The sequence below is a fragment of the Misgurnus anguillicaudatus genome, chromosome 11 (genome assembly GCF_027580225.2).
Source record: "Misgurnus anguillicaudatus chromosome 11, ASM2758022v2, whole genome shotgun sequence".
Taxonomy (NCBI): domain Eukaryota; kingdom Metazoa; phylum Chordata; class Actinopteri; order Cypriniformes; family Cobitidae; genus Misgurnus; species Misgurnus anguillicaudatus.
This window is the reverse complement of record NC_073347.2, coordinates 31,044,495-31,070,127: the sequence shown is the minus strand read 5'-3', so window position 1 is coordinate 31,070,127 and position 25,633 is coordinate 31,044,495. Positions and strand designations below refer to the sequence as shown.

Genomic DNA, 25,633 nt, shown 5'->3' with positions numbered 1-25,633 from the left:
TAGATAAGAGGACAAGATAGCTAGTAGCTCAATACTTTATTTTAACCTTCATTTGCCAAGTCAACCTTAATCCACTGAAAACTTTTATATTATACATCTTGAATGCACAGATCATTCATTAGCTGCCAAATATAGCATGTAGTAGGCTATTCTTAGGTGTGCCAACACAAATTTTACACTTTCCCTTGCTTGTTGATATTCACAAACATCTCTTGTGTTGTTTTTAGTGTCGGGATACACACATTGGAAGTGAGATTTCACACTTAAGGAGCAAGAGTCTACTCCCATCGGAACACAGCTGCAAAATCAGTTCAAGTTCACCTCGAGTCTGCTCTGCCGTGAGTCTATCATGTTTTCAAGGACGTGTGATGGGTACAGGTTTTTTTCTGTACCCATCACACCCATACCCATATTTACGGTACAGCCCTGTGTGTGCACAGTGTGCTCTTATGTTGACTTGGTATTATTTAGGGGTGGAGTGTCAGATGAAATTGTATGTTTAAAATAGAACAGTGATGTATTCTTACGGCCTCCATGCGGCTAGACGCTGTGCACATTCATTCAGACTGCTTCCACCTACACTACACACCATGTCTACTCTAAAACCAACCGTGGTTTGGGTGAGACAGTCTCTACAGTTTAACAAGTCAACACAAACAGGAAAAGTGGAGAGTGTAAAAAAACTACGACACGACTACATTCGGTCTGATGAAGAATAAATGAAGAAATCACAAGTGTCTCTTAAAAACAAGTAAATGATTTAAAACAAAACTGAATTTTTACAGTAAATCTGAGTCATAATCTTAACCAAAATGACTTTAATTTTCCGACGTAGGTTAGTTCATCCAGAAAAACTTTTTTATGATGTTATATCCATGCTAAAAGAAACAATAGACACCATCACAGAAATTCTATTTGTTCTAATGGAATGTGGCCCAAAACACACTACAGTGTATTGGTCTTTGTTGGTCTCTAATGGTATCTATTGGTTCTATGTATTGGTTTATATGGAATATGGCTCAGAACAAACTACAGTGTAGTGGTTTTAATGGTAAAAGCTAATGGTTCCTATTGGTATTTTAATGGAAACCATTAGAATTTTCTGTAATGGTTTTTTTCAGCAGGGATGTTATAAACGTAGGAAATGTGATATCAAATGCTTTGACTGTTTTTTTCCACAACTATCTTCAAACAGGAACAAAAAAGATTTTTAGTCAAGGCTCAACATCTTTGAAGAACTTGTTTAAGAAACACCTGGTCATCATAAAAATACAATAACAAAAGATTGTATAATCAAGCAGAAAGTTTGTTTGTGTCTTTGGCATAAACATGAATGAGATCAGAGCAGTTTGAAACATTGAAATCTCTTACATGTGAGATTACTGGAGACTTTCTTGAGGAGAAACATCTGAGATTAATTTAATTTATTTATTTCATTTTAATTTGTAACTTTTTTTAGGAAAAAGAATTGAGATATTAAAGACATCTAATTTGATTGTTGGTGGCTCAGATATTTATGTCTGGTTTAAAGCTGTTTGCAGGCTACGTGATGTATCTGAACAGAGAAACAGGAGATGAAACGGTGAAACAATGTTAATCTCTTTGCCATGTGACATGAAATGAGATCTGCACAGTCACTGCTGTGCTCTGTCACTGGGTCTGAACAAATGTCACAGCTTATTGTCTGTTAGCTTTGCAGAGGCGGATATAATTGTTGGTGTTGTTTATTTTTTTTATTAAAATGCCTTTAGAATGAGAAACGAGGGGAAGTTTCCAACCTTGTGAAAATGAACCATGTTTTTTTGTGTAGTAACAATGTGTTTTGGTGTACTGATTACTATTAACAAAACCATGGTTTTACTACAGTAACCATGGTTTGTTTGTTTTAACTGTAGTCAGAGGTGTAAACTAAAGTACTTGAGTAATTTTACATGATTACTGTACTTAAGTATTATTTTTGTGGATTTTACTTTACTTGAGGTCAAATAAAAATCAATATTTTTACTTTTGCTTAATTACATTTTTTAAGAAAAAAGTACTTTTTACTCTTTACAACTTTATTTACAGTCTAAAAGTACTTATTTTTTAGAGATTACTTCATTCTAATTTCCCTTGCTCTTACCAAACCAATTGAATTGTGCTGATGGCAAGTTTAATGTTATTTATTCTGGAGCCTTTGGACCACACTAAAGAATTGGCCAACAGTTCATCTGATGATGAAGAATTTTTGGCTTGTTTGAAACCGACAACACATAAAGTTTGTTCCCGTGTGACATGTTCCCTGCTAATTGTAGCCTCTTTATCAAGACTAAGACCTTGTTCACCCTGTCAGTCCAAATCTGATTTTGGTACATATTCAATTTGACAGACTGTCTGTCCACATTGTGTATTTCAACTGTTTAGATCTGATCTGTGCGTCCTGTAGCGTTCTGCCATTTTTCAGGATTATCGCACTGTTTCTATAGCAATGACATCACGCTGCCTCGACGTCTGACGTGTTTACGTGACGTGACAGCATGACGTAACCACAAATGCGATCAGGGCGGTCAGACTGAAATGGATTTCCGAAAATGCAATTTGAAAAAGATTTTTGGATGTAGCCTGAAACAGATTAGGAAAAAAGGATTTCATGTGGTTTTTGGCCGTTCACACATTCTAAATTTTATTGGATTCCTATCGGATATGCACCAAAATTGGATTTGGATTGACAGTGTGAACAAGGTCTAATACACCTCTTGCTGCATCGGCTGCCTGTAAGAGGCTTGATAGAGCTTAAATTTTAAATTAAATTCGAGGTTTTACAACTTTGAGTAGCATGTTGCATACATACTGAAATTAAGTAGTAGTCTTATAGTTTGATAATTAAAAGAATTAAATACAAACAGTTGTAAAGCAGAATAAAATATTTGATGTGGTTCATTAACTATGTATTTAGAGATTAAAAGCTTATACAAGAATCTCTAGTTTTCATTCTTGCTGTTACTTTTACTTTTTTAATACTCAAGAACAATTTTAATGTGGTACTTTTTTACTTTTACTCAAGTATGATTCTGACCAGATACTTTTACTTTTAATTGAGTAAAATTTACACTCAGTACTTGTACTTTCACTTGAGTAACATTTTTGAGTACTTTTTACACCTCTGACTGTAGTGAAACCATCCCACTGCACAATGTAACGTCAGAGTGATGTCTTTTTTATGTATTTTTTGGACGTTCAAATTCGGTCCATCGAAGGGGTTGTTTTGTAACGCCAGGTGACGTCTTTTTTTGACGTCTTCTGCATGTCTAATATTCACATCTGTGGGACCTCCGGGTATAAAGTGAAAGAGACATGATTGTCTCTGCATTTCACGCATCCTCTGCATTTCACGCATCCACACACACAGACACAAATACTGGGCACCTATCACTGTAACACTTCAGTCACTTCCTGACCGCCGTGGGAATCGAATCAGCAACTCTGGGTTACAAACAAGTTTCTCTATCCACTAGGCCACCAATATCTTAAATGGATGTCAATTACATCAGTCTTAAGTGACCCTGTACACTTTTTACAATAAATGTGTATTTTTTCATGTTAAATTGTTAGTATGGTCATATACTTTTAATATAACAAACTAATTACAGATTTTTTAAATTGTAAATTTAGATGAATTTGTATGTAATTCAGGAAAACAGAAAAAATACTGTATAAATAATAAAGGCTATTCATATGTATTAATCATGTTGATACAACAATGTTGATATTTGTAAATAAACACACATAGGCCTAAGCATGTACATATAGGCCTGTCATATGTCCACATCACCTCCAAAAAATTATCCAGTTCAAGGTCAAATGTTGACTGTAAATATGACGTCCAAGTAGTGTCATGGATGGACGTCCAATTAGTGGACCTAGTTTGGACGTCAAATAGATATTCAGAATTAGTCATAGACCGACGGACCCAATATAGACATGATCTGCACGTCTATCTGACATCCAGTGTTTAGTGGGATGGGTAATTTTTGTAGACACCTGTATGAATTTTGATATATTCTTTAAAAAATTCTAAATATATTCATGCAATTTTGCTCCCCAAGGAAAAAAAATCATGTTTAAAGAAAACCAGCAAAACTACTGATTAAGAAGATTGTTTGTGCGCACACGTGTGTGTGTGTACCTGGTAATTATCAATTGTCCCCACAAAGATAGCAATACCAGTAAATTTGTGACCTCGTGGGGACATTTTGAGGTCCCCATGAGGAAACAAGCTTATAAATCAAACAAAATGATGTTTCTTGAAAATGTGAAGTAGGATAAGGGTTTCTGTGATGGTTGGGGTTAGGGAATGGGGTAGGTTAGGGGAATATACTATACAGTTTGTACGGTATAAAATGCATTACGTCTATGGAATGTCCCCACAAAACATGGAAACCAGAATGTGTGTGTGCAGTCGCAGTGTATGATCATATGGAAAAGTTGCCGGATATAACCGTCTCTGAACACTCTAATTGTTTTCTATAAGGATTAAGTTTTCCTGCTAAGGGAGGAGTATCCTGACATCCACTCAACACATACCAATGATCCATTGTCCACATGCCACTATCACCTGAGACACAGTAACCAAAGACAACAAGAGGAAACATTGCGCAACCTCCTGATGACATACGCTCTTAAAAATAAAGGTGTTTCACGATGCCATAGAAAAAACATTTTCGGCTCAATAGGAAGATCCGAAGAACCTTTCAGTTTCATAAAAGCTTTTTTAGGTTATACAAATGTATGAAAGAACTGGTTCTTCTGAGAACTTTGACGGAATGATTCTTTGAAGAACACAAAAATGTTTTGGCAACCTTTTTAATTGTCTTGTTTTCAGTAAAAATACCTAAAAATTCTTAAATTAAGATGCTTTTTCTTGATGAGCAAAACGAGATTTAAACGATTTAAGTGATTTTGTGCATCAAACAAGCAAAAAAATCTGCTAATGCGGTAAGCAATTTTTTCTTGAATTTTTCTTGAATTTAGTGTTTAAGAAAAATTTGCAAGATTTTTTTGATTGTTTTATGCACAAAATCACTTAAATTTGTTATTTTCGGTCTAAAAACTAGACTTATTTTCTTGGGTAAATACTAAGATATTTTTTCTTGAAAATCATTTTTTGCAGTGTAAGCACCTTTTGTTTTAAGAGTGTTACTTTGATTCTTTGGCAAAATGCGACTGATGCTTGACCATGAGGTGTTCCTGTAAAGGTCAATTAGTAGAGCATCCCCAGGAAACACACATACTGATGAAAATGTAAACCTTGAATGCACTGTATCACCTCGGATAAAAGCATTGCCAAATGCATAAATGTAAATGTATTGTAATGTAAATGACTTGTGGTTAAGGTGTAAATGTGCATTAGCATGTTCCCATGTTTTTGCTAAAGTGTTTTTTGTGTAGTTGCTTTTGAGATGATTGATTACTGAAGTCAGAAGAACCTAAGCATATATACATTTGTTTTGCACAACAAATTTCCATATTTTGCAAAAATCACATAGCTTCTGGTGTTTTGCGTGTCTCTTCAAAGAAACTACCAAAGATAAGCATAACACGTATGCAGATTGATCTTTTAAAGGGGACATTTCACAAGATTTTTTAAGATGTCAAATAAATCTTTTGTGTCCCCAGAGTATGTATGTGAAGTTTTAGATCAAAATACCCCACAGATAATTTATTATAGCATGTTAAAATTGCCACTTTGTAGGTGTGAGCAAAAATGTGCCGTTTTTGTGTGTGTCCCTTTAAACGCAAATGAGCCGATCTCTGCACTAAATGGCAGTGATGTGGTTGGATAGTGCAGGTTATGGGGCGGTATTATCCCTTTATGACATCACAAGGGGAGCCAACTTTCAATGACCTATTTTTTCACATGCTTGCAGAGAATGGTTCAAAACTAAATTACTAGGTTGCTCTTTTCACATTTTTTAGGTTAATAGAAGCACTGGAGACCCAATTATAACACTTAAATGGAAAATTCATGAGATGTCCCATTTAACCTCCTAAGACACGAGCTTTGGTTTGTCTTTTTTCAGATTTCGTCCAGCTATTTTGGGGTTAAAGCCACACTATGTAGTTTCCATGTAAAATTGACTTACAGCTCCCCCATGTGGTTGAAAAGTGCAACCATGCCTGGTATCAGACACTCTTCTGCAGGCAGGGGGAGGGGCGGGGCTGTGTGCTCTACCCTCCACCTCGACTTTCAGAGTGTGCTTGTAGCAGCTAGGAGGCTGCTCAGGTTGCAGCAACAGTACAATTTGTCCAGTTAAGAGTTGTTCTATCACTGAAATAATTTTAGAGACATTATTTAAAGGTTGAAAAACTACATAGTGTTGCTTTAAGAAGAACAAATAAATATAATAACCAAATATTTTTCATTAAACATGAACCAATGTAATTGTCCACGTTTGTGATCCCAACAGCACTGATTTACAAAATAAATTCTTTAGATCCTCGAACATACTGTATCACGTTTAAATCTATATAAAGTATATATTTTAAGAATTATGTCAGTTCCTTATAAAACACTTCAAACAGCTTCATGTCCATGCACATTCAATTTGATTAAAACACTGCTCAAAACAAACTCATAGCTCCATATCTGCACTCCTCAATATGCAACACAAAGATAACCTCTTAAAAAGGTTAGGAGACACAAAAATATCAGTTATGATGTACGTGACCAGTGTGGGAGTTAAGTGGTAGAAATAGCAATAAGTTTGTATTAAGAACCAAGTTACATATTAGCCATAATAGACATGACTGAAGCACATCACATGACTCCTGATCTTATATAGGCTAATTCTTTAGAGAAACAATATAGCTCTTCTAAGGATTGTCATATGACCTTCCCCTTAAACCTAATAGACCTTAACATGCCAGAAAATATCATGTGCTACATTTACTAGCAGACGTATATGAAACTTGCCTTAAGAAACAGCACTATATGAAATCAAAGTGACACCATATGTAAAATCCATAATGAAACCTTAACATCTATACACAATAGCAAACATGCTAATATGTTTGCTTTAATGTTAGATAGCACAAATCAGATATATATGTGAGTACTTACGGTATATTATGGTGTTATATCTCTCGTCTGGTTTTGTGCTGGCATAGTTCAGATGTCTCTGCTGGTTTGTTCTCTGCAGATACACGTGGTACGGTTGTACCGAATCTGTCCCAGAATATCGGTTCAGAGCCAAATGACTCTGCTGTTTCTATAAATAAAGTGAACGACTCAATTTCTGTTCACAAAGAGGTGACATTGGATCAGCTATAAAACCAACAGCCTGAAATGTGATAATTATTAAAAGTTTTTGGATGACAGGAATAGCATATGGTTGGAAATTGAAACCTCAGATGAATTTCAGAATGGAAAGAACATACTGTTTTGTAAACTGTCCTGCCAATATGGTATCTTTTATGTGAAATGCATAATGCCAAACTGAATGTAGATTGATAAAATGAGGCATTGTTCTCAGACAGGATGATTTTTATTGCTGTAGTACAATAATAAAAACTATATTGAGTAGGAGTGTAACGATAAATCGCAACATACACTAATAATACCTGTCCGATAGAGATTATGAATCGCAAAGGTGATATGCACAGCTCTTTCATGTACTATGGCTCTTTGATCAGTAGGAAGTCCTTTTTAACTCATTCCCCGCCAGCATTTTTTTTTTAAGTTGCCCGCCAGCATCTTTTCAGAAAAGTTTCACAAAATGCCATCCTGGAAAATTGTGCTCTATAAATATATAAACATACAAATATATCAAATGTAAGAACAGACCCACTACTTTTTTACGTTTTATCTTATCTTCATTTGTTCTCTTTTCATAACCTCTTAAATATGGATAGGTTTCTTCAAAAATACCAAATTTTGTAGCCTGGCTAACACCAGACTAGTGAGACGTGGTCTGGGAACCACATGTTAATTTTCTTGTATTTGAGGCGTGGTTTACGAATGCCCAGAGCTGTTTATTGGGCGCTACGAATGTCTATCAAATGCATCTGTACGTAGCTCATAGCCAATCGGTGTGTCGCATCATTGTCTTGCTGCCCCCTCCCCGTTCTGTGACTGGTTCCCTATGCTGTTTATTGGGTGCTACGAATGTCTATCAAATGCGTCTGTATGTAGCTCATAGCCAATCGGTGTGTCGCATAGATGTCATCATCGTCTTGCTGCCCCTCCCTGTTCTGTGAATAGTTGCCTATTTCAGGCGAAAATTTGGGCCATAGTTTCCATGCTAGACTTGCAGCGTGAATAAATTTGCGCACAAGGCAGCATGAGGAAACCTAGGCTACAAATTTTGAGCAAAAACCTGAAATAATTTCATTTTGTTAAGGAATTTTGTTAGAGATCAGATTAAGAATGATTTTAAAACATACACAGAGTTGAAAATTTTCAAATTAGTTTTTGCTTCAGTTTTTATAAATTGGATAAGAGCGCAATTATAGATTACTGTAAAAACTCGTCAGGAAAGAGTCATTGGGAAATGTTTTCTCTAAATTGACGAGATAACTCGTGAATGGCGGGGAAAGAGTTAATCTAAAATCACTGTGAGTTTGATTTAGTTATAACGTGCATTTGAGAAAGCAACACTCGCAAACATAATCATTATTATTTATTATCATGAAAATACCTGAGAAGGTTTAAAGGGGATATTTCACAAGACTTTTCAAAAATAAATCTCTTTTAACTCAAAATACCCAACAGATAATTTATAATAGCATGTTAAAATGAGCCATTTGGGTGTGTCCTTTAAAATGCAAATGAGCTGATGAAATGCAAACATGCATCGGTGTGATGGTGGTTTGTTGAAATTGAAACTCAATTGTGCTGTCAATTATTTTCTCTCTCTCGCTTTGCACTAAATAGCAGTGAAATGGTTGGATAGTGCAGATTAAGGGGTGGTAAACTCCGTTGAAAAAAACTGTTACGTGTTGAGTTAAGTGTTAATTGTTGGTGTCTATTAAAGTCCATTAAAATGAGAAAAATCCTGCAATGTTTTCCGAACAAAGAAAGACATCAACATTTTGGATGACATGGTGGTGAGTAAATTATCTGGATTTTTCTTTTAAGAAAATGGAATATTCCTTAAAACATGGAAAAGGTCAGATTTTAATGATATGTCCCCTTTAAAGAACAGTGACATAAGTACACTGTAAAAAATTAGCTGTAATTTTGCAGCTGGTTGCCAGTAACTTAGAAGATAAAGTCTGAAAATGTTTCATGTTCATTTAACTTTGAACAAAATATTGCCAGTAAATAATATAAATGTAAAATCTACAGTAAGTTACTGGCAGCTAGTTGCTAGTAATACTGTAATTTCTACAGACATTTTTTACAGTGTATGCTTATAGGCATTTGTTTTATGTAAGGGGGGCTTTAAAGCAAATATTATTTATTTTATCTTTCACTCCATTTATTGCTAAAATATGACCAAAGCATTTCTTAATTTCTTCTAATGCCAGCTCACTTCTATTTCATTTCTAATGTGTTTTGCCAACCGTAAGCTGGCCAAACTGCTGAAACTCCAGACAGAAAGAATGCTTGGACAAACATTTTTTCAAGAAACATCTCCTCAGGTCTGAAAGACTACAGTGTGTCCTTAAACCAACTTCGAAAAGATTTTTCGCCTGTTAAAGACATTTCATCACTTTCTGTTTTATCAGGAATGGAATGATAGAGATATAAAAATACAGTTAAAATAATGTTGCATTATGTTTGTACAGAGTGAAGAAATGTAAATGTGTGTGCATGTTTTGGTCATTATAACAATATTTTTTTTAACAAACAGAATGAAAAGTGCATACTTGTGAATATCAAGATTACTTGCATTTATGCTGCATTCCAGACAACTCAGATTTAGGATTTCACAGCTCAAAACATCAAGAAATAACATCAGGGGTGGTTTCCCAGACAGGGTTTAGCTCAAACATGCATTTTAGTCTGGGACTAGGATAAAATCTGTCCGGGAAGCCACGCTTTATTAGTATTTAGTAAGATTAAAAAGGTGCAGTTCCAGACATTATTTTTCCGAGTTGAGACGGGAAATATCCTAAAATCGAGTTGTCTGGAACGCAGCATACCTTATTCTGATTATCTTTGAAACAATTAAAGAAACAAACCCAGTAAACCCTTTTGCTTGTTGCTCTTAAGTTTGACATTGAGGTCATCTGGATGCACTTTACTGGATAAACTGTGTGGCTTTAGGTTCTTCCTGATTCTGTTCATTTGAGTTTTCTCCTATTGTGTTAGTAGGTTTGAAGCCAGTGAAAATGTTTTGTTTGTTTAAAATGGTCTGTCGTTTTCCTGATACTATATATATAAGGGATGACAATGTTTTTACATCTGTTCTTCCTTTTTCTTAGACTCTGAAGTCTCTCTTGGATCACTCAGATGTTGTGATAAAGGCCCAGTTGTGGAATTCATGTTTTTCATCCTTCCTGCACGCTCGTCTTCCTCGGTATGTGGTTTCCCGCTTTGTCACGTAGTCTTTTGATGACCTCTAGCTTAAGTCCCAGTATGTGATGGGAATCAAACAGCAGGCGTCACTCAGTGTGTGAGAGTTTTACTGTGAACTACTCAATCCAGGAAAGTCCACTTGAACCTTAAAAAAATCAACATGACCTGCACTGTTTGACTGACATGAAAGTATCTAATCTATGCTCTTATTTTAAATAATCAAATATAAAAAAGAAATCCCGATAATTTACTCACCCCTATGTCATCCATGTTGATGTCTTTCTTTATTCAGTGGAGAAGAAATAAAATTTTTGAGGAAAACATTCCAGGAATTTTCTCAATTTAATAGATGTTATTGGACCCAAAATGTTTACAGTTTAATGCATTTTTAAAATTGCAGTTTCAACCAGCTTCAAAGAGCTCTAAACGATCCCAAACAAGGTATAATTCTTATCTAGCAAAATTATTGACATTTTTAAACCACAACTTCTCGTCTTGCACTAGTCGTGTGACACGCCAGCGCGACCTTGCGTATTACCAGTGACGGCTCGTGACTGTTCATGTGATTTCTGGTTTCCAGAATGCTTTGCATGAGGCTGTTATTGTATAGCTTTATTCTGTAATGATAATGCTTGTAAATAACATAAATTTAAATCTACGGTAAGTTACGGGCAACCATCTGAAAGTAACACTGTAATTTCTACTGAATTTTTTTACAGTGCAATGACAGGCGACCATGGTTTAAAAATCAGAAAATATAAAATAATAAATCAGAAAAATAGTATAAACCAATACTTAAAGGTACAACTAGTGGTGACAACGGCTCAGTCCACTGCTCATCCCTCGCTTTTGAAACGCACAGGAGCTACGTTAGCCGCCACTGGACAAACATGTCATTGTCGGAGACAACTTAGTAAAAAAGTTGACAATGACACATAAACAGAAATTTGTGATATGATCACGAAAAAAAAAACAAAAATTCGTGACAGTATCACGAAAAATAATCAAAGAATTACTTGACTATAGGTACGTAATTTCTTGAGACTTTAGGAAAAAGACATTTTGAATGACATGGGGGTTATCGGGATTATCGGGATCTTTTTTTATGAAAGTGAAGTACTCCTTTAACTTCCAGTGTAGCCAAATGCATCCCAAATCAGCAACTGCATCACAAGGCAAAACCATAGCAATGTCCTGTTAACCACCCGCTATACACTATACAGTATATAATGGTCTTTAAGCACACTGCTACACAGTGCATACTAAAATAACAATAGTAATTGTGTTGATGTTTGCTTTAATATGCAGAACTTTAAAATTATTTATCATGCACTTTTTGCAAGTCATAACTTAAGACTTGCATAAACATATGCATAACACTTGCATACATAAAAATATATATGTTGATTTGACAACAAAATGCATAATTTTTTTCAGTGTGGGAATCGAATCCATGACCTTTACACTGCTAACCCAATGTCCCAAAATTTAAGCAACAGAAACATTTATGTCAAATGCTGCACTCAACGTTCCAACTCCAAACTCCCTAAAACCTTGAAGCTGATAATGAGAAACACGCTCTGTTTGTTAAGCTAATTCTTCACATTCCTCATTTATCCATAAAAAAACATCTCTGTGCTTATTCTTACAGAGAGCTTGGATTGCATAACCATCATCAAACATTTTCATGGTTTAACTTTTGTTTTTGCATTACTATTTCCAGGCTTTCTTTCTTTCTTTCTTTACGGATTTTCTGTCTCATTCCCAAGACATGAACCATGTGTGGTCTTCTCAGCACCGTGAACTGGGTGGAGTCAGTCAGAAGAGGTTAGGAATGCATTTCTAACTAATTAGTTTAAAGTTTTAGCCAGAGTAAGGTCCGGGTCGTTCCCTTTGAGGTTGACCTGGTCACCTCTGAACACAGGCATATGTTGGATTTTAAGTTTCGGTGGCCTTTTAAAACTATTAAAGGTAAAGGTGAATAGTGACGTTTCTGTGCACGACTTTCAGTCTTACATCCCATCATTATCTTTCATTGGAATGTACTTTTGTGTAATGCACTCGCTGGTTTACAATGTTCACAGAAAACTTCATGAATGAAATGTCATTCAGTAACATTAAATGGACTCTTATGCATCTTTTAATCTCGTGTTTGTCTAAAGTTTAAAAAGCAGTAACTTTTCACTTTACTTGTTAGATGAACGCAGCAAAATATGTGAATTTGCTCTTGAACACAAATATTTTTGCACACAAGGCAGTTAGGTAGACATGTGGGTGTTAATGAGGACTCAGAACTGGTTTTGTGAATAGAAATAAAGCCCACAGACATGTAGGGTGCCCATCCTATGGCACCAGTAAATCTTCTGTGCTGAATTCATCTCAGTCTTTGCATTTGAATTCATTAAATTTAATGGAGCGTCTTTAGGATGTAATCGTGAGAACTGATGGACATTTCGAGACTTTCTCATGGGATCCTCTAGTGATCTGACCTAAAGTAGCATGTGGGGTGCTTACAAATTCAGCTCCATTCAGCTCACAAAAGCTTTCTTGTTTTGGCAGTTCACACATTGAAATGCTGACTAAACACCACAGCCCTCACTGTCTTTTTTTTAAGTTCATTTACTAATTATTAAATAATCAATTGTTTGTTTCCTATTCATTATCATTTTATTGTGTATTGTGCGTTTTGTATTGTTTAATATTGATAATATTATTATTTTTATTATACTGATGTGATTTACTGTATTAGGGTGATTCTCACGAAAACTTGGTTTTAAAAATGTCAAGAATGAAAATTTAAAAATTGCTTAAATTTACTGTTTTTCCCACCAGACATTGAAAAAGAAAGTCTGGAGTAAATGGGAACATTAATTTAAAAACATTTACTTATCATTTAACACTTTTTGTAACATAATTTAAAAAATTAGTCCTAAAAAATCTCATTACCGCATATTTTCAAAATGACATGACAAACCTGAAAGAACATAATTTGGAGATTCTGCACATGCATTTAAAATCAAAGTATTATGCTTCTATTAATTAAATTCACATTTAATAAACATCTGTTGCGGTAATGATAATCAAAATGTCGTGTAAGCATTCTGACAAGACAATATTTCAAATTAACTTAAAAAAAAAAAATGATCTGACCTGGTATCCATCTTGAAGTAAATGGTCCATGTGCTTGGTCACTCAAAATCAAACTTTATTAAAATTCTGTATGTGTGCTTAAACTGTTCTCAAAAAGTGTTGCGGAGGATGAGAACATCAGGCATGGACACATCATTTTCCTAATTTTTCTTCATTATTATTATACATGAATATTCAGTAAATATTTTTTCTGTCATCTAAAGTAGTCTAGCAAAACATCCATTTATTTTTTTTTCTTAATATTTTTGTGTTCATTTGATTAAATTAAAACATAACGCATGTTCAAACACAGCCGGACACATTGCGGTAATGAGAATTTCAGCAGAAAATGAGATAAAATTTCCAATTATAAATTCTTATGTTGAAATCACACATTGTGCAAGGTAGAACACAGTATTGTGTTAATTCTGATGCTTTTTAATGTTACTATATTACACATTTTAAAGCTAAAATCATTAGTGCCGTGGTGTTTCAATGGTTTCGTGAGAATCACCCATTAAATGATTTTGTTTTTTATATTAAAATTAGCATACTAAGAAAACATAGCAAACAAACATTGGATGACAAAAATAAACAAAATGTAGGAATTTTTTATGTGAGGTAGTAGACTATGATATGGTAAAGGTGGCACTTTTGATTAATGTAATTCGATTGATAATAAATGGGTGGCAATGTTTGAAATAGCATACAACCATCTGATCATATAATGCAGTATGCAGTGTTTTGGGGCAATGCTATACAAATTTTCTATGTGCATTGAATACCCAAATAACCTACATTTGCAAAAATGTGCAGTTTACAACCCGAGCATGTACCAGTGATTACGCTTGTTTCCCATAATGCAATGTGCTCGGCTAGAGCTATTGACAGTGTGATTATTCTAAATGGTGAATAAATAGTAGGTTTAGTGTACGGTGTAGTAAGCAGTATATTATTCCAAACATAGGCTATAATCATATTTGTCTCAGTCACAATAAAAATGATTTGTTTTAAAGGGCTGTGGCACATGCTTGAAGGGGCATGTGGGTTCCTCACATTTTTTCAAATGCGCATCACTGTGGATTTGTAGCCTGTTTTTTAAGTTTATTGTGTTGCTCTGCCCTCATTCCTGTCAATGCCTTGCTGTTTCACAACATGAAATGAAGTGGCTCTACATTCCTCTCTGTATTCAGTGAATAGCTTGCTTTCAATAGATTTCTGTCTGGTTATGGCGCCACATGCTTTGCATCCTTATCCATTTTTTATGAGAATCGTCATATGCACGTCATTAAAACTGATCCATTTTCTTAAAGAGACAAATTTACTTTATATTACTATGTGTTCAATGCTACAGTTGCGAAAAAAACAATAAAATTTATATAATTCATTGTACACTGTCAGAAACAACTGATCAAAATACAATATGTACCTACACTACTTAAAAAGCCAGGATGTACCATTAGGTACAGATATGTATACATTTGGTTCCAATATGAAGTATTAATATGAACTCTTTAGGTCCAAACCTGTACTTTTTAAAAGGGTACAGCCCCAGTGTCAGCTGCGGTACAGAAGTATCAAACCAACTAGCATTTATTTAAGAATTAAATTTTTATAAAAATGCCTTAGGTTTCATACAATAAAGCACAAACTTATACAGGACAACACACCTTACTGCATAAACATAACACAGAGTTTCTATCTGAATCGCCTTTAGATTCATAAAAAAACAGTATATGTAATTCACTGGGATAGACCTTCACCTAACCTAGAGACATTAATAGGTCTGGCATACTTTTTTGATCAACGTATTTAATGCCATCTTGCTCTGGCATCACGTGCCACCAAAATCCATATTTAAAGTCCTTGCAGTAAATCGATATCATGTCTAAAATGATCCCATTATCACATTTCATCATTGAAGCATGTTTTTGATGCATATAGAGACAGAGCGCAGTTATGCAAATTTGAAAACCACGCCCACCGGGGGGGAATTCAATCCAACCGTCTCCATTGACTTTGTATTGCGAGAAGCCGCCTCCTTGTCATTTCTGGCTTATAACAAAAAACTGAATAATGCCCAAAAGCCGCTGTGTGACAATATGTACAGCTAACAAGCCAAATAACCCAGAAATAAGTTTTTATAAGCTGTCGAGCCGCAAAACCCAGCCCTCAAGGAGAACAAAGTGGATCGCCGACTACGCCTCCCCCCAGTGGACGCAGTTCCACCAACAGAAGCACCATGAAAAGTTGCCTGTGTCCGTTTTTGTGTCTTTAGACGCTCGTTTTCTGGGGTCGACAGCTTATAAAAACTTATTTACAGATTAAACTTAAAAACAGAATAATACCTAAAAGCTGCTGTGTGACAAGGTGTACATCTAACACGCCAAAAAAATAAATAAATACGTTTTTATAAGCTGTCGACTTCAAAAAACGAGCGTTTGGAAGCGGAAATGGAGACAGGCAGCTTTTCATAGTGCTCCTGTTGGTGGAGCTGCGTCCAATCGGGGGAGGCGTGGTCGGCGATCCACTTTGTTCTCCTTGAAGGCTGGGTTTTGCGGCTCGATAGCTTGTAGAAACTTATTTCTGGGTTCTTCGGCTTGTTAGCTGTACATATTGTCCCAAAGCAGCTTTTAGGCATTATTCCGTTTTTTGTTATAAGCCAGAAATGACAAGGAGGCGGCCTTTTGCAATACAAAGTCAATGGAGGCTGTTGGATTGCTTTCCCCCCCGGTGGGCGTGGTTTTCAGGTTGTGACGCGCTGCGCTCTGTCTCTATAGGCCTAGTTCAAATCTTTGAAATTCCTCTGCAATAATCTGCATGACTGGATAAACCCATGCCATACAAACCCCCTGTGGGGTGCAGCCTCAAATAGCATGAAATCTTATACTTGAGTGGGGGTGGCTTCAGCAAAGAGAATCCTGCCTATTTACCAAGAATTTGGATAACTTATTTCTTTTATTTGGCATTTTTTATTCATTCAAATTTGGCTGGGTGGTTAAAGGCGCTCTAAGCAAATCTGTGAGATGTCACTTTTTGTTGATGTTTGAACTGTTTTTAAACAAACGGAGCGTAGCTAACTTCTCCCTCCCTTCCGTGCTTTCATGAATGTGCCTTACCTTTCTGGTGGTAGGTTTGGCCACTGTGTTTTTATTGCAGTTTGTGAAGCCTAGGCTGTCTACAGAGATCGTGTTTTTTTTACAGTTTGATCAGCGGACAGGCAGCAAGCAGATAGTGAGCAGATGTTTGCTGTATGTAACAAAAAATGTTTTATGGTCTAAAACCCGTGAATTCGCTTAGAGCACCTTTAATATCACATTTTTGTCGGGTCACAAACACATTTAAGGAGCACCTATTGTCCGACACTCTCTTTTCTTGTACTACAACAAACACACGGTTGTAGGCAACAGTTTACTTCCTGGGATTGGTGATGTAGAGAAGACCGATATTATCAGAATTCCTCCCGCTTGGACTCACAGCCTTTAAAGGTACACACCCAGATTTTGGGAATTTAGCTTATTCATCGTATCCCCCAGAGTTAGATAAGTCCATACATACCTTTCTCATCTCCGTGCGTGCTGTAACTCTGTCTGACGCAGCCCTATAGCTTAGCTCAGCACAAAGACCGGAAGTGAACGGCTCCAGCCAGCACACCGCTCCCAATAAGTGACAAAACAACGCAAACATTTTCCTATTTATGTGTTGTGATTTCTATAGTCACACCGTGTACGAATAACAAGGTCATATGAGACAGCGATCTTTTAACATTATACATACTGAGAACTATATTCTCGGAAGACTAAGCACTGCTACTTGGGCGGAGTGATTTGCTCGCAGCACCCGAGAAGCCCCTGGTGAGGAGCAGAGAGTTCGGTCAGAGTTGTCAAATCACTCCGCCCAAGTAGCAGTGCTCTGTCCTCTGAGAATATAGTTCCTAGTATGTATACTGTTAAAAGATTGCTGTGTCTCATATGAACTTGTTATTTGTACACGGTGTGACTATACAAATCACAACACATAAATAGGAAAATGTTTGCGTTATTTTGTCACTTATTGGGAGCAGTATGCTAGCTGAAGCTATTTACTTCCAGTCTTTGTGCTAAGCTAAGCTAGCGGGGGCTGCGTTAGACAGAGTTACAGCACGCACGAAGATGAGAAAGGTATGTATCTTATCTAACTCTGGGCGATACTGTGAATAAGCTAAATTCCCAAAATCTGGGTGTGTTCCTTTAAGTTAACTCCTGTAAGCATTGCATTGTGAGCGAATCTTTCAAACATGGTAAGGGGCGTCACATTTTCGGCTGACGTCAGAGGTATTCAGACCAATCACAACGTACAGATTATCTGAAATCTGAAGCTACAAAAATGTACGTTATGTGGAAAATAATGTGTTTTTCAACCATAAACTATGGCAACACATTGTACCAAATACACAAAATAACGTTTTTTTTACCAGGAATTAGGTGCTCTTTAATATCGAATTCCAATATTCACACTTTTTGTAGTGTGTTTTCAAATATGTGTAATCTGTTCAAAGCTAAATGTTATTGTGAGTTTGAAGAATATTTCCATGTAAATCTGTGTTTGGCCCATTCTGGTCCAGATGTTTATTTCGGTATGATAAGTGTTCCCTACTGGCACCCCAGATGGAAAATTACACTGAATCAAATGTGAGGAAACATTGATGATGTGCTAAACTAAAACAGCATAGAAATTGTGCAACTAACCAGAGGCGTTTGGAACGTGTTTTATGAAGAAAGTTTTCTCTCTCATCTTCATTTAACAACTGTGTTAAAACTTTGAAGAATTCTTGAATGTATGGGTGTAAAAAGAACTGATACTAGTCCTGTCCTGTTAACAAGTCCTGTCAGCATGTTCATAAAAACCAGGTGGACAGTAGTAAAGTAGTAAAGCACGCAGAGTGAATGACGCCCAGTGCCACATGCCACCTGGTTCAGGTCATCTGCTGCCAAGTCTCTGAGATGTGAAGGTCACTGGATGACCAAGTATTCATATTTTATCAGTGTTTTTCTTTGGAAAACATACATTCCAAAGCATACTGTAATAATTTTTACTCTACATTTCATAAATACAAGTTTTTATTTTACTTGTAATATTTACGTACATTAAACATGAGTAAAAACATGAGTAGTACTTGAGTAAAAGTAATTTTAATGTAAATTAGGTACACTGAAAAAAATGATTCATTGAATTTAATCAATTTTTTTAAGGTAAGTGGTTGCAATCAATTTATTTAAGCTACATTTAAACAAAAAAGATTAGTAAAGTAACATAAAATATAAAACTTTTGTTTAAATGTAGCTTAAATAAATTGATTGCAACCACTTACCTTAAAAAAATTGATTAAATTCAATGAATCATTTTTTTCAGTGTATTAAATACATTTTAATATGCAATATAAAGGAATAAACAGATGCTTTAGAGTGTAGTGAAGTAAACACTTTGATTAGGTACAGATGCTTCACTGAAAAAAAAAACACTGGTTGCACATGATTTAATTAAGTTTTCTAAAAAAAATGAATAAAAAACTTGTTGGATTCACGAAATTCAATTATGTACACCAGTTCAACATAATTGAATTAAATTTTCAGTCAGTTTTTAATGTTAATTAATGTTCATTTCATTTTAATAAAACTTTAATCATGTGCAACCGTTGTCTACAAGTTTTTTCAATGTTGGAAAATGTAACTGAAATGTAAGGTGGTAAGCACACAGCTGATTTTAACCATTAACTTCCATAGTATGAAAAACAAATATGATAGAATATAATGGGTACCGTCAATTGTGTGCTTGCTTACCATCATTTATCAAAATAAAAAAACTCATACAAGTTTAGAACAACATGAGGGTGAGTAAATGTTTACAGATTTTTCATTTTCAGGTGAACTTTAACTTCATTCTCTACATTGCGCAGCTGCCATCTTGGATGGGTCACCAGTGCGCCCCCCTGCATTTATTTCCACTGAGGATGGTGTTTCCCCAACTTTGTTCATAACTCCCTGATTTTTTACCAGATTTTCACACGTAACATAATATTATAAATTATTGTATTTTTTATTTAAAAAATTTTTTTTAATAAAAAATATAATATTATCAATGGTAAATAACCAAAATTATTGTTCAATCTTACTTGTGAAAGGTAATCCCATGCGATCTTGTATAAATACTGATGCACAAAATAAGGGCAGCATTGCTCGCTCTCTGTTGACTCCGGTACTAGCGTAGAGCGAGGAGACCCAACCAATATGGCGGCGACGCTGGATTACGTTCCAGCCCAGCAAACATAGAATGTTAATGGTAGATTTTGGTTATCTTTTTATTTTTTTAATCATAAAATAACGTTTCCATAACGTTGCAGGGTGGTTATTTTTAAATAACCTTAAAATAACTTATACATAACGTTCTTTAATGGTTATTTTTTTGGAACCATAAAATAACTTTCCCAAAACTAGGCAGGGTGGTTATTTTTAAAATAACCTAAAAATAATTTGTACAGAACATTCTTTAATGGTTATTTTTTGGTAATTTTTGGAACCATAAAATAACGTTCCCATAACGTTGCAGGGGGGTTATTTTTAAATAACCTAAAAATAACTTATACATAACGTTCTTTAATGGTTATTTTTTTGGAACCATAAAATAACTTTCCCAAAACTAGGCAGGGTGGTTATTTTTAAAATAACCTAAAAATAGTTTGTACAGAACATTCTTTAATGGTTATTTTTTGGTAATTTTTGGAACCATAAAATAACGTTCCCATAACGTTGCAGGGGGGTTATTTTTAAAATAACCTAAAAATAACTTATATAGAACGTTCTTTAATGGTTATTTTTGGAACCATAAAATAACGTTCCCATAACGTTGCAGGGGGGTTATTTTTAAAATAACCTAAAAATAACTTATACAGAACTTTCTTTTTAGGGTTTATTTTTAGCAACCATAAAATAATGTTTCCATAACATTGCAGGGTGGTTATTTTTAAATAACCTAAAAATAACTTATACATAACGTTCTCTAATGGTTATTTTTTTTTGGAACCATAAAATAACGTTCCCATAACGTTGCAGGGTGGTTATTTTTAAAATAACCTATAAAAAACGTATATAGAACGTTCTCTAATGGTTATTTTTTGGTTATTTTTTGAACCTTAAAATTAGGTTCCCCTAACGTTAGGGGGACGTTAAATTAACCTTAAAATAACGTTCTATTTCTGTAAAGAAAATGTTCCTGGCTAACCAAAAACAAATCTTGGAAAATAAGGTTATGGGAACCAAAAACTAACTTTAGAGGAATGTTTTAGAACCAAAAACGAACGTTAGGAAAACGTTTTGGGAACCAAAAATTGTTAGGAGCACGGCATGAGGCGTCTACGTATAATGTCTGGTAAGTTACATTCGATGTCTCGCTCTCTCACTATTTGATAGGACTCTTTTATTCAAAACATAAATATAATAAATAAACAGTAGCCTATAATAAATAAATATGACAAGCAGTTGTTTTGTTCTCTTTATTTTCAACTTATACAATAAACTTGACAAATGTGAAAAACAGTAAGAAAGTAAACTTTACCGTCAGTGTCCAAAATCGCTCACTCGTTTTCGTTCACTTTGTTTTCGTTAACTTCGAGTGAAGGAGTGAACGGTTTCAGACGCAGGTACAAAAATCTAAATTAAAACTTTGACATTACTGCCATCTGTCGGAGTCATGTGGCACTGCTGGTGGAAAATGAGTAGATATGACTCGAATTTGTTTGCCACTAATAGTAAATTTTTATTAAACAATATGAATTTATAATACATTTTTAATTTATCTAGAGAAACTTGCATATATATTAAAACACATTTCAAAGATTATCTTTTTTTTATTACAACGCAATGCTTGATCGTTTAATGTCTTTGTATTGAAAAATAAAAAATAAATAGAAAAATATAGAAAAAATACATAGAAAAAATACAATATATTTTACAATATATTAAAAACTATGTATATAGCATGACAAAGTAAAATAATGTAAAACACCTTTTTTCATAAATAATGACTTTTAATTTGAAGAATGTTTCACCCGGAAGATGACAACGCGTACAGGAGCAGATGCTGTACAAGTACATGTGAAGATTGTTGTGTGATGGATGTCAACAGTATGCTGCATTAAATGTGTTTGGATTGTAAAACTTTTCAAAGGTAAATTTAATGCTTTACCTTTCACCGCAAGTACAGCACTCGAGTAAAGATGGCTGTCGGTCGCTTTTGTAAATCTCTTTCATGTGCAAGCAGACAGCTGCTGAATGTGACACAACTCAGAACAATCACAACACGCACAAATGACATTAGTGGATCGGTTTGCAGACATCCAACCATTCACAGGACTGTTAGCACATTAAAACAGCTTAAAAATGCAAATACCAGAGCCATACATACAACACAGCCAGTGATGGTCACGAAGATTCTGTCTGTGGATGAGATCTTCAGCAAAAAGTCTTTGCATGACTATCTGAAAAAGAAGGAAATTGAATATAATTTGTGTTTGGACGCTGTCAGTATGGATAAACAGTCTGTTGATGATGAAGACATAAAAATAAAGAGGAATAATTTGTCTATATTAGCTCCTCTGATTCAAAATATCAAAGAGTTGGAGGAGAAACAGAAGGAATTGGAGGACACACAGGACTTGTTGAAAGGTAATACAGTAAAGCATACAAAGTCATTTCGATTTTAAAGTATCATTTAATTAGCATTTATCTCTTTCAGATAACGACCCAGACCTGCATGATCTTGCAGAGACCGAGAGCCAGGCTTGTTTAGCAGCCATTCAGGATTTAAAGTTGAAGGTGAGGTGTGAATGGCTCTCATTAACATTTCATTGAAAGTCATGCATACGGATTCAGCACTGTGGAAAAAGTATGCAAAGATAAAGCATTAGGGATCTTGTGATCCAAGACAATGAATGCCAAATTATTAAAATTATACAAATGTGGTATAATTGTATGAAATAAATGCCTCTTCCTATGATCAATTTTCAGATTTTATCTCTTCTGATCCCAGATGAAGAATCAGATATGAGTGACATGGTCCTAGAGATCACTGCTGGGGTCGGGGGTCAAGAAGCAATGCTGTTTACTGCAGAGATATTTGATATGTATCAAAACTTTGCATCTTTCAATGGCTGGGGCTTTGAGGTCCTAGAGGTCATGTCTAGTGAACTAGGTTAATACATATTTTTTCTCTTATATAAAAACGTTTATCAGTGTTCATCTTTGAAACACTAAAACTTTTTTTGCTTGTTTAGGGGGTGTCAGACATGCTACAGCCAGTATCAGTGGTCCACTAAGCTATAAAAAGTTGAAGTTTGAAGCAGGTGTCCATCGTGTGCAGAGAGTCCCAAAAACAGAGAAGCAAGGTCGCATGCACACCAGCACCATGACTGTGGCCGTACTTCCCCAACCCACCGAGGTAAATCTTCAGATAACGAAAAAAAGACTATTGTCTTGTGTTAATGATGTGACTTTTGGATCATGAAAGGTTTGTTTATGTACCAGGAGCATGTTTGTGTTGATGTCACTGTATTGTTTTTATCATTTATTTCATAGATCTCATTTACCATTAACCCTAAAGATCTGAGAATAGAGACAAAGAGAGCCAGTGGAGCAGGAGGACAACATGTAAACACCACTGACAGCGCCGTGAGGCTTCTTCATCTGCCAACAGGTCAACATATCATGAAAATTAAATAATTTTTGGTTGATTTTTTTGGTGAGCACGCAGGACTGCTTTGCATTATTTAGATGTGTAGTGGTATGAACCAAATACACAGACTGGGACGTATCCTAAACAAATCAAGACAAGAAATCTTGTTATTAATGTGTTTTGTTAGGTAGCTACTCGCTACAGTAAATGTACTTTATTTAGTTATGTTGACTTTATGATTTTACATTTGCATATTCATAGCATATAAATGTAATCTTTGCTCATGTTTCTTTGCTCTGTGTTTATGTTTTGGGAGTGGGACTGACTTATGATGGTTTGGAATTCTAGGAATCGTTGCTGAATGTCAGCAGGAACGTTCCCAGATAAAGAACAAGGAGAAAGCCATGACGCTACTGCGAGCCAAACTCTACAGTGCCAGACTAGAGGAAGAGACCAGCAAGAGATACAACGCTCGAAAACTCCAGGTACACAGCTGTATACGAAATATGCTTCCTGTGGAAATTTATAGTGCTTTCAAAACTGTGAATTATCCAGTGAATGTTATAAACTGGCAGTCTGTGTTTTTCTCTGGTGTAACAGATTGGCACCAGAGGAAGGTCTGAGAAGATCAGGACGTATAATTTCTCCCAGGACAGGATCACAGACCACAGGATCGGAAAGACCATACACGACGTTCATGGATTTTTGCAAGGAGAGGAACTGCTGGAGGAGATGATTGTGTCTCTGCAACAGTTTTCTGAGCAAGAATCCCTCATGGATATACTCAAAGACAATGATTATAATTAATCAAGTTTTGTGGCAATAAAGGAATGTGTAAAAGTTTTGCCTTGTGGGTGTCAAATTGAATCGGAAGAGAAAGATCAGTTTCCCCCAGAGTGGTTTCACAAACACTTGATGGCTTTCTTTTGAGTTTAACATGACAGTGTGAAATACTTCGGTGGGGTTCCTCCAGACCCCAAATGGCAGTCTTTACTTTCTATTGTTTGCATAACTGTATATAATTTTACTAATAAATTTTATATATATATATATATATATATATATATATATATATATATATATATATATATATATATATATACTTTTAAATAAATTATATGAAAAAAAGTTAATGAAAAATGTAATAATTATAGATTGCCATGTATAATCTATTTAATTTATTGATCTATATCAGGAGTGGGGAACCCTGGTCCTGGAGGGCCACTGTCCTGCAGAGTTTGGTTCCAACCCTAATCAGACACACCTGATTTTAATTTCCAAGTGATCGTGAAGACTTGAATTAGATTTTTCAGGTGTGTTTGGTTGGGGTTGGAACGAAACTCTGCAGGACAGTGGCCCTCCAGGACCAGGGTTCCCCACCCCTGATCTATATTATCACAACATTATAGAGATCTGAGAATATTATAATTGAATTAAATAAATAAAACAGAAGTTTTAAATATCTGTAGTTTAAACAATCTGGTCTTTGTCTTTTAAACAGCGAGAGACAAAACTATGTGAACATTAGCAAAACGCTCTTTTACATTAATGTGTATTCATTGGTTCTGGGCATAGATTAATCTAGAGATTAATCTCATACAAAATAAAAGTTTTTTTGCATAACATATGTGTTTGTGCTGTGTGTACTTATTATGTATAAAATACACACACACACACACACACACATATATATATATATATATATATATATATATATATATATATATATATATATATATTTAAATTTGTATATTATATATAAATAAAAACGATATATAAATAAAACATTTCTTAAATGTATATATGAAGAGTTTCGTTGCAAAACGAGATAATAATAAACATGTTTTGACAAAAATGTTAAAAAATTGATTTATGTTACCATGTTATTATTTTGTTTTATGGTGCTACTTAGCTGTATTTTTTAAGTTAAGAAGGTTTAAATCAAAACAAACCAACTGCAGTTGAATTGATATTAATTGGAATGCACAACCAAAAAACGAGATTTCTGAAAAATTAAAAAAACGGAGTTAACTCGTTTTGCAACGAAACTCTCATATGTATAACTTATGTGTGTTTAAATATACATAATATTTACACACCGCACAAACTCATATATTATGCAAAAATTACTTTTATTTTGTATGAGATTAATCTAGACCAATCAATGCACAGCCCTAGTATTTATTTAATTGTAGCTATAAAGTTGTTTTTTTATTTACATATTTGTTTAAAACCCGCAATTGTTAGTTTATCGATAAAAAGGCGCTTTTCAGTACGCGACTCTCATTGGGTGGCGCC

General features: G+C 34.9%; 1 protein-coding gene across 4 annotated transcripts; it reads left to right on the top strand.

Moving 5' to 3' along the window:
• Positions 1–227: 227 nt before the first annotated feature.
• Positions 228–24,178, top strand: mtrf1l (mitochondrial translational release factor 1-like). 4 transcript variants are annotated; one of them, XM_073873525.1, is made up of 10 exons: positions 228–338; positions 10,408–10,502; positions 12,225–12,328; positions 22,255–22,329; positions 22,400–22,479; positions 22,672–22,855; positions 22,938–23,101; positions 23,239–23,356; positions 23,684–23,820; positions 23,936–24,178. In XM_073873525.1, the coding sequence occupies exons 3-10, from the start codon at positions 12,280–12,282 to the stop codon at positions 24,140–24,142; spliced, it is 1,014 nt and encodes a 337-aa protein (XP_073729626.1). In that variant the 5' UTR covers positions 228–338; positions 10,408–10,502; positions 12,225–12,279; the 3' UTR covers positions 24,143–24,178. The 4 variants fall into 4 exon arrangements, with proteins under 4 accessions (XP_073729626.1, XP_055025491.1, XP_055025490.1 ...); XM_055169516.2 differs by lacking the exons at positions 228–338; positions 10,408–10,502 and adding an exon at positions 21,704–21,832; XM_055169515.2 differs by lacking the exons at positions 228–338; positions 10,408–10,502; positions 12,225–12,328 and adding exons at positions 19,548–19,675; positions 21,704–21,832.
• The last annotated feature ends 1,455 nt before the right edge of the window (positions 24,179–25,633 follow it).